This window comes from Dryas octopetala, chromosome 6 (genome assembly GCF_963921425.1).
Source record: "Dryas octopetala chromosome 6, drDryOcto1.1, whole genome shotgun sequence".
Lineage (NCBI taxonomy): Eukaryota > Viridiplantae > Streptophyta > Magnoliopsida > Rosales > Rosaceae > Dryas > Dryas octopetala.
In genome coordinates, this window is record NC_141371.1 from 10,530,501 (window position 1) to 10,547,237 (window position 16,737).

General features: G+C 34.3%; 2 protein-coding genes across 3 annotated transcripts; one reads left to right on the forward strand and one right to left on the reverse strand.

Moving 5' to 3' along the window:
* Positions 1-271: 271 nt before the first annotated feature.
* Positions 272-1,872, forward strand: LOC147282282 (Aha1 domain-containing protein). Its single transcript, XM_086247876.1, has 3 exons — positions 272-1,347; positions 1,434-1,513; positions 1,639-1,872. Exons 1-3 carry the CDS (start codon positions 469-471, stop codon positions 1,730-1,732), a joined length of 1,053 nt encoding a protein of 350 aa, XP_086104002.1. The 5' UTR covers positions 272-468; the 3' UTR covers positions 1,733-1,872.
* Positions 1,873-4,490: 2,618 nt separating this feature from the next.
* Positions 4,491-6,006, reverse strand: WCRKC1 (WCRKC thioredoxin 1). 2 transcript variants are annotated; one of them, XM_086247845.1, is made up of 5 exons: positions 5,440-6,006; positions 5,207-5,281; positions 4,895-4,964; positions 4,769-4,786; positions 4,491-4,677 (listed from the first exon to the last, which is right to left on the reverse strand). In XM_086247845.1, the coding sequence occupies exons 1-5, from the start codon at positions 5,742-5,744 to the stop codon at positions 4,579-4,581; spliced, it is 567 nt and encodes a 188-aa protein (XP_086103971.1). In that variant the 5' UTR covers positions 5,745-6,006; the 3' UTR covers positions 4,491-4,578. The 2 variants fall into 2 exon arrangements, with proteins under 2 accessions (XP_086103971.1, XP_086103972.1); XM_086247846.1 differs by having other exon boundaries at positions 4,895-4,961; positions 5,440-6,005.
* Between the last annotated feature and the right edge of the window lie 10,731 nt (positions 6,007-16,737).

A 16,737-nucleotide genomic window follows, 5' to 3' on the forward strand; every position in this document is an offset into this window, starting at 1 on the left:
AGAGAGTAGGAGAACATGATGGAATGAGATGGTCTCTCTCCTATTGTGTTGGAACTTGGAACAAAAATTGGATCCCACATTTTCTCTACAAATCAGTAAACTCAAACTTAATTCATGAACAACTTGACATCTAAAACTTTGGAAAATAAAAAATAGAAAGTTGACTAGGGTTTCACTTTTCTTCAAATAGAAGTGAGTTGGTTGCTCCACTCTGACTTCCAGATCCTTCTAAATCCTAATCCAAATTAAAATAAACTTCCCCACTTTATTTGGCCTCTCAGCCTCAGAGCCTCCCCTCTAATTCTAGACCCTTCCACTCGCACAAGAAGAACCCTCCAGATTTCTTTCCCCACCCCAACCCAACCTCTATTTCTCTCTCCACCTCCAACTCTTCTTCCTCATTCACCTCACATCCCAAACCCTCTCTGTTCTCCAAATACACAGTCACTCTCTCTCTCTCTCTCTCTAATGGCGAAGTACGGCGAGGGCGACAAGCGTTGGATCGTGGAAGACAGGCCAGACGGGGCTAACGTCCACAACTGGCACTGGTCCGAGACCGACTGCCTCGGCTGGTCACGTGACCTCCTCACCAAGCTCCTCTCCAACCTCACCGTTCTCGACGGCGAGGGCAACCTCTACGTCAAGACCAAGAACGTCGACAAGGTCGAAGGCGAGGCCTACGTCAACGTCCGCAAGGGTAAGATCATACCCGGCTACGAAATCAGCGTTAAAATCTTGTGGGAAGGTGAGGCCAAAGACTCCGACGGCAAATCGTTGCTGAAGGTGGATGGGGCTGTGGAGATTCCGTACATTGCGGACGAGAATGCCGATGAAGACCCAGAACTGAAGATTTCGGTGAAGGATGAGGGACCAGTTGGGAAGAGGATTAAGGAGGCCATGGTGGCTAAAGGGAAGCCTTTGATTCTGGAGAAGGTTAGGGAGTATGTGCAGAGTATGGCCAAAGGTGGACCTGCCAAGGACGAAGTGGAGGCCAAGAAGATTGCGCCGAAGAGTAATTCAAATTCGACGAGTTCAGCGGTGGCGGCGAAGAAGGAGGTGGCGGTGGAGAAGAAGGAGGTGAAGAAAAAGGAGAGCAAGAAAGGGTTCAAGACTATTGCTTTGACGGAGAAGTTTAGTTGCAGGGCGAAAGATTTGTTTGAGATTTTGATGGATGAGAATAGATGGAAGGGTTTTACACAGAGCAATGCCCAGATAAGCAAGGAGGTTGGAGGGCAGTTTAGTATTTTTGATGGGTCGGTGACGGGCACAAATTTGGAGTTGGAGAATGGGAAGTTGATTGTGCAGAGATGGAGGTTTGGGAGCTGGCCTGATGGCATTCAATCGACGGTAATATTTTCATTTGTCGTTTTTTAATGTATTTTTGATTGGTTTTGTAACTTGTGAATTGAATGTGTTTTGCTTGAATTTTGCAGGTGAGACTTACATTTGAGGAGCCTGAACCTGGGCTCACTGTTGTCAAGCTAACGCATTCAGATGTTCCTGAGGAAGACAGGTTGGTTCTGAGCTTTTGATTAATGTGGTTTTCTAAATTTTCAGTTTAGTTGAGATTTATTATGCAGTTTCATTGTTGTGTTGGTGGAAAGCTCATTGCTTTGTGTTTGTGTGTTTGTTATGCAGCTATGGGAACGCGACTGTGGTAGAGAATACGGAGAGAGGATGGCGGGATCTTATTTTCCAGAGGATAAGGGCAGTTTTTGGTTTTGGTATTTAAGATTTTTAAGTAGAGTCTCTCTTAAGAGTGTAGAATTTGATCATCTTGGAAGCATGAGTTCAATGTTGGGATTAGATATAGAGTCTATTGCTGTTCTAATGTTATGCACTGTCATTGATAGACTGGTCAATGTGGGTGGATTGTCTTTTAAAAATGTTTTGTCATTCCTCGCGATTTCAATGACTTAAATCATTGTGGCACTTGGTATGAATGATAAAGATTTCTGTTATGGGAATCAGTATTCGCACTTTTGCCATGCGCTTCATTTTTGTCCTTCTTAATCTCAACACTGCTTTCAGCACAGCTAGATGCATCGGTTTTATTTTATTTTATTTTATTTTTTTAGTGCCTTAAAGAAGAGCTGTGGTTTCCACATCTGTGGTGGCAAATAAACATCTTGTTATGGTTTTTTTCTGTCATCTAAATAGGTGTTACATTATTGGAGTATGCTTGTTACTTGTTGACTTTATTGTTACCAGATAAACATATGTAGTTGCTATCTTGTTGCAACTTCTTACCTGTTTATTCCCAATTAATATTGGGAAAGAATATTAGAGGGATGAATACGTTATGTTGCCTGCAAGCATGCAATTTGAATTTGGGTTGTTGAATGTAAATAATTTTTTAGGACCTGGGCCATTCTTGCATACAGGGTACAAGCTACAGGATTGTTTAGTGTGGTAGGGTTCATAACACTTAATATGTTTTTTGGGGTTATAACCCCTGCATCCATATGTGTCTGGTATGGTAGAAGAATCCTTAGAACATTCTGTCAGAAAACTTGCAGGCCTTGTAATGGCAATGATTTTTTTATTGTTTTGTTTGAGGTTGATTGCTGTGTCAGGATTTTATGATCTTGAGATACAATATCTGAGTGCCTTGGGTTTTGACTTTCCATGAAGCAGTACACCGACTATAATGCTTTGAGCTTGTGGAATTCCCTATCTGAGGGCTTTGATGTAGGCTTTTAGCTGTTGCTGAATGTTGTGTCTTTACTTCTTGCTTCTAGGGATTTTGCATTTTCTTAGCTATCAGGATAAAGTTTTAGGTTGTTTTGTAGGACAGTGCTGGTATGTATGCAAAGAGTGTTATGAATGTAGGTCGAGAACAATGGATGCAATTAGGGACACAAATTGATGAGTTGAGGTTGTGCTTGGTGTATTGGGAGCCAAGAGTAGAGGGCTTTCACTTAGATATAGGATAATTAATAGCATGTGACCCAAATATCAGGTTTTAGTTTGGTGAGATTACAAGGATAGGTGTTCGATGGAGAGCATTTGATGCATGGAAGTGTATTGGGAGCCAAGTGTATCATATTAGTGTTAATCTTCAATATTTGTAAACCTGTTGAAGGGTGCAATGCTGGCTTTGAAATGGGGTACGTGAATGTAATGAGGACATGGTGGAGCAGTAATTAGTGCTAAAAGAGTGCAATGCTGGCTTCCAAGGGAGAAGAAGGGCTTTGAAATGGGGTACGTGAATGTAATGAGGACATGGTGGAGCAGTAATTAGTGCTAAGAGAGTATGAGGTGAAGTAGTAATTAGTGTTAAATGAATTAGTTTTATGTTGCTGTTACACCCCATTATGGATCCGCCTGTGATTTCAATATGCCACTAATAATAAGATTCCTTAGTGATTTTGACATGCTAAGTAAAGAGGAGGCATATTATAGATGATGATAAGTGAACATGATGAATAGGTTGAGAATTTGTTAACCGGATGGGGTTGCATATAAAAATAATCAGAACTAGATGTTCAGGATCAGGTTGCATACAACAGTTGAAGAATTTACCATCCATCTAGTGATGTGATCAATGAAGACTGAAAATTTTGATCTCTCGAAAATTAGCTTTAATGAAATTTATTTTGTTTCTAACATGGTTTAGTTGTTTACATCCACATATTGTCATTTGACTACTAGATATGTTCTTGACTTGAGCATTTGGTTTTTTCTTGATGTTTATGGATTTCTCATGACTTTGACCAATCCATATTTCACATTTGTATCATGAAAGGCTTCTTGAGCTTCCAAAGTCCATAGTGTCTGGTACTTTGGAAAGCATGAGGCTGATAGATGGATCATTTGAAGTGATTGTTGGAGTTCCTTCAATTTGAGAATTAGAAACTAGTGAAGGCCACACAATTTGACGTGTAGTTGGCCTTTGTATCACTACATGTCAATAAAGCACTTGAACGTTATGCGTAGGGTTTTGTTGCTGCCCACAACTACAAGAAACTTGCTGTGTCGTCATAAATGTGGCCTTTTGGTCTGATTCCTCTTTAGGTGTGGTTGCTCTGTGTTTTCCTAATTTCCTCCCTATGTTTCCCTTCACAATTGTCCACACATTATGTGTCAAGTGTCTGCATATTTAAAAGCGCATCTTAAGAACAAGTGGGCAAAATTTTCCACTGTCAAAAATGACATTGACTTTGGCAGCCCTACATGGCAGGGACTCTGCAAGTGCTTGGTCTGTCCAGGAGGTTTGGTTCCCTTGCTATTGCTCAATTCTGCAGAATGTTTGGTTCCTCAGCTATGTCACCGATGAGGCCACTCTTAGGAAACGACCTCATTTGCACATTTTTCAGTAGGATGTCAAACTAGTCGATTCATAGAGATTAGAGACATAGCATTCTTTTACTCACTGCTTAGCCAAGCAAACAGAAAATTGAGCAGAAAACTGGAGTCTAATCTTTATAAGTATGGAAAGAAAATCGACTGTACAGATTGCTCTTTCACTATAATTTAGTGCAGTAGTATACAAGAAACAAGATTAAAAGAATTGAGGTTAGCCAAAAGAAAACAAAAATGGATTACAAGAACAGAGAGACATTAAAACAATGAACTCTACACAAATTTTTTGATCATTTCTCTGACTTCATCGATTACAAGCCATGCTTTATGCCCCCCAATCACTTCTGCTTTAAACTCCCCATCTTTCCATACCTGCAATGTGTTTAAAATTAATTTTAGGAAATTTTCGCAGTGTCTTCCACTACAACCAAGAAAATTTTTGCTGCACAAAGCAAAATCTCACCTGAAGTGTTGGCATTTTCTGAGAAAACAGAGACCGAAAGAATATCAATAAAAGAGTATATATAACACAAAACTTATTGACCAAGTAAAATTAGAAAGTAATGCATGGGGTGAAATTCAGACGTACAGAGATGTTTCCACGCTTCACTAGTGTTTGAGGTACCTTGTTGACATCAACGTAATAGAATTTGATCCTGCTGTGTACATGAAATGTCATATAATTTGTTGCAACTATAAGTAATTGGTCTCAGAACATGAAATAGTCTCTTATTTTTGCAATTTAATATTGCTCTAATTTTTAGATAAAAAACTATATTGCTCTAACTTATGGCAAGGATGACAATTCGATGGGTACTGCATGTCCTATGAAGCATGGATGTGATGGTCAAAAGACTCAAAATATGTGTTTGGTGTGTGTTAGAGAGAGAGAGACAATTACTTGGTGTCATATTCAGCAGCCAATTTCTCCAATTTAGGCTTCAAGTAGATGCACTTTCGACACCAAGCTGCCATCCTGTCAAAAAATGGGAAAACAAAATACCACCCTAAAATTCACAATCACTATCAAATTTTGTTTATTCAAATTTGAATTGATTCTAGTTTTTTTATTCCAAGTAAGATATTTAATTTATCTAGACAAAATGAAAAAGAGGAAGGAAGGAAGAGAGAGACCAATCAATGAGAATGGGCTGGGAGAGCTCTTGTGCATGGCTCAAAATCTGATCAAGGTGATCAGAGTCATTGATGGGCTCCATCTCAACGAAAGTGGGTCTTGACTCTGGCCAAAAGGCCTCTGCTTTCAAGTCCCTCCTCAATATCTTCTTATTGCCATCTCTGCTTCTGTGAAAAAACCCAAAAGCCTTTGGCAACAACAAACTACCCCCACCGCTCCAAAAATGTTGCTGCTGATGCTGATGATGCTCTCTGTGATGGACTTCTCTACACATAATGTGATAATTGGATGCCAGAACAGACATCTCTCTCTCTCTCTCTCTCTCTTATATACTCTGCAAGAAAGAAGAATGCTAGAAAAGCCTTTTGATTTAGAGGAGCTGAGAATTTTAGGATGATGGGTCAGATGGGTGGTGTATTAATCATAGTTGGTGCCCAAAAATGGTGTGGTTTTATATATGTGGTTGGCTACTTGAGCTTTAATTTGGAGTTGAAGATTGCTTTTCGAAGGGTTTTCTTTGTCTTGATCCGAAAGACGGGCAGAAATGGTTTTCCATGGAAAGCTTATCCACAACAAAAGAAGAGTTGGGATGGCAAATTGCAATGCATCAAAGATCAATACAATTACAACGTACGGGGCCCACAGCCACACCTTGGGGCTTATTTTCACTTTGTGAATTGTGGGTTGGGGAGTTATAGGGTTTGAACCCAAAACATCAGCCCATTATCATTCTCGTACGTTTTGGGGTTTGAATGAAATTGGGAACTTTTGAAAAGTCACATTTTGCATCCATTAAAGATGTTTAATATTTTTCTCGGTCTTAAAATTCTAATTAAATTTGGGGTTCGAGTACTACATGATGGACTTTGAGCATATACAAGTGGGGTTCGAGCAACACAATGATTATAAAGTCTTTGATCAGTGCAGAAAAAGGCTTAGTTATGAAGATCTAAAGTTGGTTTTTTTTATGAGTTATAAGCGCTTATCAAAAGATTAGCCTATTTTATTCCAACTCATTTTATAATTGTCCATTTGAGTTCCATATTGGGTTGGGGAAGGTTCATTAATAATAATGTGGTGCCTTAAAGCTCGACACTAGGAGGCATAACATGAATCAATACATGTGGTCTTCGAACTATAATCTGATCATGTTCGACTAGCACTTTGGTTTGAGCCTATGCCCTTTTTTTTTTTTTCATTATTATAAAGCCAAATTATACATTTATAATCTTTGTAGTTTACCTTATTTTTCACTTAAGTTTGTATAGTCTAAATTTTTCTCAATCATATGAATCCATATATATTATGTTAAGTCCAACTAATGTAAATAACATTTTTAAGCTTCAATTCAAAAAATAGAATAGCCCAATTCAAAAATACTCATGTATTTATTAAACCCATAAATAATCTATCTTTTCAGTGGAAAGTCCAAAAGGGCCATACCTAATTACCTTTTCTAAATATAATAAAAATAGAAAATATTTGAAAACCCTCTTTTATGAAAAATCGAGGGCCTCATTTTTATGAGAAAAAAATTTACAAACAAGACACATAGTTTGATGGTTGTTTCATTTCAGAACATTAATTTAGATTCGTGTTAATGAATGACACATACTTTTATTTTATGTTAATTAAAAATCCTGTTTTATCTCAAGTTTGGCCTGACATTGGACCTATCAAAACTTCACCAAATTTAGCAAACTTATACTTGGTTTAAAACTATGCATCTTCTCTTTACAACTATATAAAGATCACTCAAATCGAACATCTACAACTCCAGATAATTGGCCCAAAAGTAGGGTACCCGAAACCCGAAAAGTAAGAAAAAATTTGGAAAATCGGACAATTTCAGGTACCTTATTTTGGGGCCGATTATCTGAAGTTGTAGAGATCCGATTTGGGTGATCTTTATATGGTTGTAAAGAGGAGATGCATATTTTTAAACCCAGTATAATTTTTCTGAATTTGGTGGAATTTTGATAGGTTCAACGTCGGACCAAAATTGAGATAAAAACTGAAAAAAAAAAAATCATGGTCCATAATTGACACAAAATGAAAGTATGTGTCAGTCATTAACACAAAACAAAATTAATGTCCTGAAATAAAACAATCATCAAAGTATGTGTTCTATTTGTAAATTTTTCCCTTTTTATGGTGCGTCTTGAGCTCCCAAAATTTTAGCTCCGATCCTAATACCAATTAGGTGATTCCGTGATTGTCATGTATATAATGTTTAAGACTTCAATTGTAAAAAAGTTTTTACTTTGCGTTGTGCTTAAATGACATGCCATGTTTGGGAGTGTTTTTGGCGACACCAAATGTGTTTTCAAATATTAAACATTTTCAAAATCGTTTTTGGTGTTATAAAAATACTTTTATAAGTGCTTCGTGGGGAAGGAGTGCAGCTAATTCCTGCCGATGTTTCTATCATTTATTTTTGGCAAGGACACATGTTTTTTTGGTAAAAAGGACACATGCTGTATTATGAGAGTTGAAAAATAAACCGATAATGAAAGAAAATAAAAAATTCAGAAAAAATAATCATAAATAAAACAAAAAACTGTACATAGTTATGTTCACTCGTTCAGAGTGATAAGTCTTTTGATAAAAAGCAGAAAGGCTATAGCTAGTAGTTCTTGCACTCGCTGTAACGTATTGTCAAAATAGTTTTCCACATCCTTCACATCTGTTGAAGCAAAATATATAGGTTGTAAGAATTATGGTCCAACTTTTAAATGTGCGAATACATATATAATCACCAAACAAAGACTGTAAGAATTGTGGTTGAACAACAAACTCATGATGCTTTGGACAACATGTTGAATTTGTTGAAATGATGTAATAGACTAGAATTGGAGAACTGGCACTAGATCTAGAAATGGATTTGAAATAGTAACTACTCGAAAACTAGAGCTGATTACAGAGGTCAATGGATGATGATGGTCTAATTACAAAGGGATGCCAGTGGAGATGGATGGCCTCATGGCGACCCATGGTCTGACTAAACGAGTAAGCTTTGTTACCATGACAAAATATGAACAATTAAATCTCATTCAGAAAATTCCATGGAGTGCAATGTATAGCCCTGCATTTGTACGAACATATAAATCAACGGAATAAAGGGATGCAATAGGATAGGAGGCGATAAAAAATTCAAAAGATGTGATGATCGAGTGATGATCAAGACACAATATGTCTGATTGTTAATTTGAACCATTAATTATGTGAAATTTTATTTAAAATATAACATACACAAACAATATAACATATATATATATATATCCGATAAGAGAACAGTACTTTCTATTTCGATTAAGGAAGAGAGCAGGGTAAGAAAACTTACATCAGTCAAATCTAAAATGTGTGCTCATCAACTTGGTACCATCATTTATGAGATTTAGACCCTACTGAAGCAATCTATTGGGCACATCTCTAAACAATCTTCGAATGTATGATACTTATGAATGTATCGCAGGCATCCAATCTGGCAGCATGTAACACAAACAGTAAGTTTAGCTGATTTTATGATATGACGGATTTTAGATTCATTCAATATATGAAAAAGGATTGACATGAATCTTTGCTTGCACCAGAACTTGAATGATCATCAGTCCAAACATCATCATATATCACAATTACCATCAACATTCTCGCACGAAATTCATCCATATATAGTTTTACATAAGAACTCTCTTGATAAAAGGACTTTCCCTAACTCTAGCTTTTAATTGGTTGACGACTTAAAGTTATGTCTCTTGGTAAAGGCCATTAATTCTCTAGGATCACCTTAAAGTAATCACGATGCTTTACAGCTTTGATAGAATATGGCCTTTTGTTCTTTTGCACACTAATAAATATGGCCATTCCAAACTGTTCAAGTTGAGTGTGTTTACTGTTTAATTTACTGAAAGTCATTGCCTTTTAGCTAGGGTCATTATGTTTGTGGTGTGGACCATAAGATCGCGCGTAATTCATTGGATAACCTTTGTAATCTAATAGCATCATACAGTAAACTTAGCATTATTTGTGAAAACGATACTAATTTGTTTTCAATTTGCCATGCACAAACCGTTCAATAAAGGACAAATGGCATTAACGCGCGGATGATTACAATTCGTTAATTGATTTTTTTTTCTTTTTCAAAGGTATATAGCCTAATTCATTCATTAAACTCTGTCCAAACAGAAACATCGATCATCTTAGAAATAATAGATAAGAATCGTCAAGTGATTTAATAAGTGTAATTGTTCTCACACCGTACCCCACGAATCTTCTCCATTATAATATACATCAAATACAATAGTCTTTACATGCAAAAATTTTACAATGACTAGAGTCATTGTACGCCGTCAACAAAAAGTTAACACTTACCATTTCTTGACAAGTTGCTTCAGAACAAGGTAACTTTATGTCAAGTTTTTGGTAACCAAAGGTACGTTACAGGAATCTTAATGGAGATTTACTACTTACTTGAGCCACATATTAAGAAGTGGTAACTTTTGAAATAAGCCGATTACGAAGAGTTATTGCAAATTTGATCTGAAGTTATCAGTTTTTTAATAAACTCAAGTAAGTGATAACTAGTGATCAAGAATGTGGTAAGTTATCCGAAACTTTATCAAGAGTTATGAGTTCTTGAATAAACGCTCATGTAAGTGGTATCCGACGATCAAGATGGTGGTAACTTACTAGAATCTTAATCGAGAGTTACCAATTACTTGAGCGATATATCAAGAAGTGGTAAGTCCTCAAGATAAGCCTATTTCGAAGACTTATTACAAACTTGATCCAGAGTTACTAGTTCTTCAATAATCGGTTAAGTAAGTGATAACTCCTGATCAATAATATGGCTAATTACTAGAAACTTGACAAAGACTTACGTTGTTTTTGAGCAACATGTCAAGAAATTGTAAGTCAGAGTCAAGTTTGTGGTAACTTTATGATAAGGCTTATATCTTATAGAATTACCACAAACTTTGTGAAGTTACCATTTTTTTGAAGAGAGCCTTAAGTTGGTGGTAATTCTAGATCAAGAAAGTAGTAAGTGACAAGAAACTTGATGGAGGCTTACTATTAATTACTTGAGCAATATATCAAGAAGTGGTAACTTTTGAAATAAACCTACTACGAAGAGTTATCGCAAACTTGATATAAAGTTATAAGTTCTTGAATAAACGCTCAAGTAAATGCTAACAAGCTAGCAATCAAGAATTTGGTAAGTTACCCAAAACTTGATCTAGAGTTATTAGTTCTTAAATAAACGCTAATGTAAGTGGTAGCCGACAATCAATATATATAGTGATAAATTACTAGAATCTTAATCGAGAGTTACCAATTACTTGAGCGATATATCAAGAAGTGGTAAGTCCTCGAGATAGGCTTATGGACTTATCACAAACTTGATTCGGACTTACTAGTTCTTCAATAATCGGTCAAGTAAGTGGTAACTCCTAATCAAGAGTATGGTTAGTTACCAAAAACTTAACAAGAAGTTACATTGTTCTTGAGCAACTTGTCAAGAAATGGTAAGTCAGAGTTAAGTTTGTTGTAACTTTATGAAAAAATGCTTATGTTTTATAGAGTTACCACAAACTTAACAGAGAGCTACCATTTTTTGAAGACAGGCTCAAGTTGGTTGTAACACTAGATCAAGAAAGTGGTAAGTGACAAGAAACTTGATGGAAACTTACTACTTATACTTGAGCAACATATCAAGAAGTGGTAACTTTAATTTGAAATAGGCCTATTAATTACAAAGAGTTACCGGAAACTTGATCGATCTGAAGTTAGTAGTTCTTCAATAATCGGTCAAGTAAGTGATAACTCATGATCAAGAATATGGTTAGTTACCAGAAACTTGATATAGAGTGATTCTTAAGCGACTGGTCAAGTTTGTGGTAACTTTATGATATAGAGTACATAATTCATCGATATAGCATAAATGAGAATATTAGATAAAGATGATAGGTGTGATTGGAAAATACAGAATTAAAAACCAATATGTTATAGCGAAGTATTTGGAGTACATTATAACCAGTGTTCAAATTATCGGCTGACATTCCGAAATGTCGCTTTTTGGAGTCGCCGATACCGATAGTGGGGTGAAGCAAAATTAATATGCACTTGTATCCCTGATATTTCGCCGATATCAGCTATATTTTCGATAAATATCGAAAATCCCCAATATTGGACCGACATTCACCAAAATTCAAAGGAAAAAATTGAAAATAAGGGAGAAGAATGAGAAATTAAGCCAAAGTAGCCCAAATTTTCCATACCCATGTACTAATTAAGAATCCTAATCAATGAATTAACATTAGAATATCAAAACCCATTCAACCCCAAACTAAAACTTTCAATAAATTGCACCAATTTTTGAGAGTTGTGGCAGTAAACTTTGAGCAGGAACCTTCAATTAGCAGCTATGTGCTTTGTGAAGGTGAGTCTCTCTCTCTCTCTCTCTCTCTCTCTCTCTCTCTCTCTCTCTCTCTCTCTCTCTCGCACGTTGGTCTGTGCTCAAGCACATAAGGACTTATTTTGTAAAGATTTTAGGTTTGGGTTATCTCATTGATTAATGAGTGTTGGGCTTATATTACCACCAATTTTGGGTTAAAAATAATATTAGGAGTTTGGCTCTAAATTTACTAGTTTTTTTAGGAGTTTTTTATTAGTAAAATATTGCAATTTTACATTCTAATTTAATAGGGATAACATTCTAATAATAACTAAAACATGTATATAAAAATGGTTTATAATTTAAACTAATAATACTTGTATTTATATAGTTTACTGGTTTTTATAATAACTATATTTTTATAATATTCCCTACATATCATACACTTATCATATAGACCTAAATTTATGATACTTATATGTCTAAATCATGCGATTGATGATTGATTTAATATGTTCTGAAGTTTCATTAAAAAATTATGTGTTTTGGAGCCAATATCTATTGTTTTTATGGACAATGACCGATATCGATATTTCCTTATTTTAGAATCTCGATAATATCCTCACGGCCGATATTTTGAACCTTGATTATAACAAGATAGGAGAAAGTAAGGGTGGTACGGGCGTATACAATGTAAACTATTAAATGCACTTAGGGAGAAATTTTTGGATGCAACAAGTACACACAACAATCTTTTCACATTTATCTTGTTGATCACATGATCAATTATTTTGAGAGTAACATTATATATATACATCCACTGTAAATAAGAATTAATTGTACTTCTACTATGCTTGAAGTTTTTTTTTTTTTTTAATAAGACATATATGTATATATGCAAAAATACTTTAAAACTAATTAGTTAGCAAGTTAATACGAAGCTAACTACATTTTTAAGCCTACCAACATGTTAGTTTTAGAATGATATATATATATATATAGTTAATACGAAGCTAACTACATTTTTAAGCCTACCAACAGGTTAGTTTTAGAATGATCCATATATATATATATATATGAGGAGTGCTCTAAAACTAACTAGTTAGCAAATTAATACGAAACTAACCATGCTTTTGGGACCACCACATAACTAATTTCATAATCTGAACCGTCAATTATTTAGGTTATACTTCAAAGATCATCATTACAAAAAATCAACTAAATCGGAAATCATTTAGTCATCTAATTGAGATCAAATAAATAGACGATTAGTGTTTTCGATAAAAGCATATAAATAGTTGTTGTTATAATCAAATGACTAAGGGGGGTGTCCCCAACTCAGATTTCAAAGGAGTTTAATGGATTTTAAAATCCATAGAATCTATCAAAATCCAAAGGAATTGGGTGGAATTCTCATGGAATTTGTTATGTGTAAAAAATGCATTCAAATCCATCTAAATCCATCCAAATTCATTAAAATCCTTCACTTAATGAAATCCATGACTTTTTGAGAACACCTGGATTTCATTGGAATCCATTAAAATCTGAGTTGAGGACACCTAAAGTTCATTGGAATCTATTAAAATCTAAGTTGAGGACACTTAGATTTCATTGGACTTTTAAAATTCAATGAAATCTAAGTTGGGGACACCCCCCTAAATGATTTCCGAATTTGGAGATTTTTTACATAGATGATCTTTGAAATAGGGCCTAAAAAATAGACGGTTCGGATTTTGAGATTACATTGTGCGGTGGGCCTAACATGGTAGTTAGTTTTGTATTAACTTACTAACTAGTTAATTTTAGAGCATTCTTATATATATATATATATATATATATATATATAGTAGAGTAGGAATATTAATACCAAAAATAGTACTATCTTTGTGAACAAACTTCATACCATCAATAATTTATGCATGTCGGTGATTAGCTGTTTTCCAGCGGCAAACAATCAAACACAAGTCTTTACAAAAAGTGAGTACTTGAATAATATTTTTGACCGTTCGCTTGCATCGGTTGAGACAACTTAGAAAATGACAAGGAAGCTTGGCAGATCTTTTGAAACGATGAAAATTAAATCCATCAAAAGAAGAAGAAGAGAAAGATCGAGGGGAGGACAAACTTGAGGAGGAACACATGGAGAATTATGACCATCATTTGCTTGCACTAAAGTTTGGATATGAACCATTAATCCCAGAAATATTACCACCGGTAGTATTCTCAGATGAAATGCATCCATAGCTTTCAATATAATCTCTTGAACTGTTTGTTGTTTTAAAGTTCGATATATACTTGTAAACTTTAATCCTTTATATAGCCTAGTAATTGATAGAGAATTTTAAGGTAATATATTTTGTTCGCATATTTAATTTATGCATATGTAATATTAATTAGTTTAAATAAAAAATTGTTTAAATAAAAAATTGGTTGAAATGCTAGAATAAAACAAAAGAAAAAGAAGAAGTTTGATTGGAAATATTGACTTTGGATTACTTGGCCGCTGTACGTTAATTATTATTTTGTTTATTCAGCTTTTAATTACATTTTGTTTTGGTCAGATTCAGCTGTTAATTATAATTTGAGTGCTTCTATATATATCCATCCATCATTTACTCATATCTCACCCACTTGCTTTTAACTCATCCATCACTAAAATGAAAAAAGAAAAAAAGAGACATTACTCACAAACACCTAAATCCAATATTAACAAAATATTCCTAAATCTTATTAATCCTAATTATGGCAATAGCCAAGACAACTCTGCATGTCGACTGTAACCGTTGCTAACTTGCTACCTTCTCAATACATCACTGCCATGCATGGTAAAAAAAAAAATCGATCTTTTTTCTTTTTTTCCTTTCAAATAATATTTGCATGTGTCATTTTAAATAATTTTATGTAAGGATAAACTTAAAATTTAAATTTTATTCAAATAGCTTGACTGCTTGAGATGAGGAGAAAGGACTAGGGAGTGCAAATAGAATTTTTCATAGTTTATTTTCTTAAATTTTATTCAAAGTAATTATATTGACGTCATTGTAATGTAAAACAATTTTATCCAAATTTTAATGTAGATATTTAAGCATTTTCCGAACAAAAAAAGATATTTTAAGCATTTAAAATTTGACCTTTCAATGTACATGTTGTAGTCCTTGCCTCTTAGCAAGGGTCACTGTATTGCCAGTTTTTTATTGTTTTAAATGCCAAAGTGACTTTTCACTTATAATTTTGTTTCAATTTTTGTAAGGATAATTTTTAACAGACTTAAAAAATAAATGGGTTGAATCATTGAATTGCATGGAGATATGCGGACCATGCGGTAGCATTTTGATATTATCAAAAAAAAGTTTTCTTTTGAAATTTTTCTATGTATATGTATATATACATTATCATATATACTTTTTCAGCATCTCTTCTTTCATGCTTCGATCATGCATGGGAACCATGACCAATAATGCACATGAAGCACGACGGTCTTAGGCAACTAGGAATAAGAGGAAGGGGCTGGATGGTGGGGGTCTGTTATTATTCTTAACTATTATTCCTTTTATTCTTTTAGTCTTTAATTTTTCTTAATTAATTTAAAGTGTAAAATAAGTATTTTTTATAAAAATAAAAGTTATTTATAACTTTTTTTAGCGTTTTTTAAAAAAGTCAATTATTCAAAAGTCAATTTTACAGCCCTCAATGATAAACAAACCTACTTAAAAAGTTTCAATGATAAGTAGGTCCACTTTATATATACAAATAAAACTCACATTATGTCTGTTCCGTATTTTTTGCGCTAAGTGGTATCGAGTGCTCGGTGGGGGATTTTTTTCTTTTTTGAACTGGGCAAATCGCCATTGTGCGACAATGGCAATTAATAACAGTACTATAACACAAGTGTTTTTTGCAATTCAAATAGCTACGTACTGTCGCACAGTGGCAATCATTGCCACTGCCTGACAGTGCACAATTATCAAGCGCTCAGTAGACAGTGTCGAGTGCTTAGTGGATGATACCGAGTGCTCGATGAAAGTACCGAGCGCTCGGCTCATTAAAGTGGACCAGCCTGTCACCGTGTTTTTATAGGTGGGCCGGTCGATCATAGTTTTTTTTGGTTTGAACTTAAAAAAAAAAAAAAAAAACCACTCTTATAAAAACTCTATATATATTGATTAATTTTTGTCAAAAATAACCTTATGATTTAATAAAAATGGCTCAATTACAAATGCAACCACCAACTATGGGGGATATTTCAAATTGGTTCATGAACAAAAAAATGTTTCAAATTAGTACACTAACTAATAAAAAGTTACAAAATAACACATTTGTTATGAATTCCATCAAGAAAGACAGTTAAATGCCACTTTGGGCAACGATGATGTGAATTTTTTTAATAATGTGGACACCAAATTTGCTATACATGGATTTATAATGTCATACTGATAAAAAAAAAAAACTTAAAAAAAAAACTACAAAAACTTTTAAACCCTTAAACTTGTTATCATTAATCCATGTGGTGTAAATTTAATGTTCACATTATTCAAAAAATTCATATTAGCAATGTCTACACTAGCATTTAACGCCCTTATTGACGGAATTTGTAACATATGTGTTATTTTGTAACTTTTCATTAGTTAGTGTACTAATTTGAAACTTTTTTTTGTTCATAAACCAATTTGAAATACCTCTTATAATTGGTGGGTGCATTTTGTAATTGAGCCTAAAAATATTGACGGAATGTAATGTACGCGCTAAAGGTACAAATAATGAAGACCAAATATATGAATATTGAATACTAAAGATACACGTGATGAATACCATAGATAAACTAAAAATTTTACCAAATAAATGCTTAATTGATAGTGTTTTATTTGGTATTTCCTTTTTTCTGAACCACAACGTACAACATCCA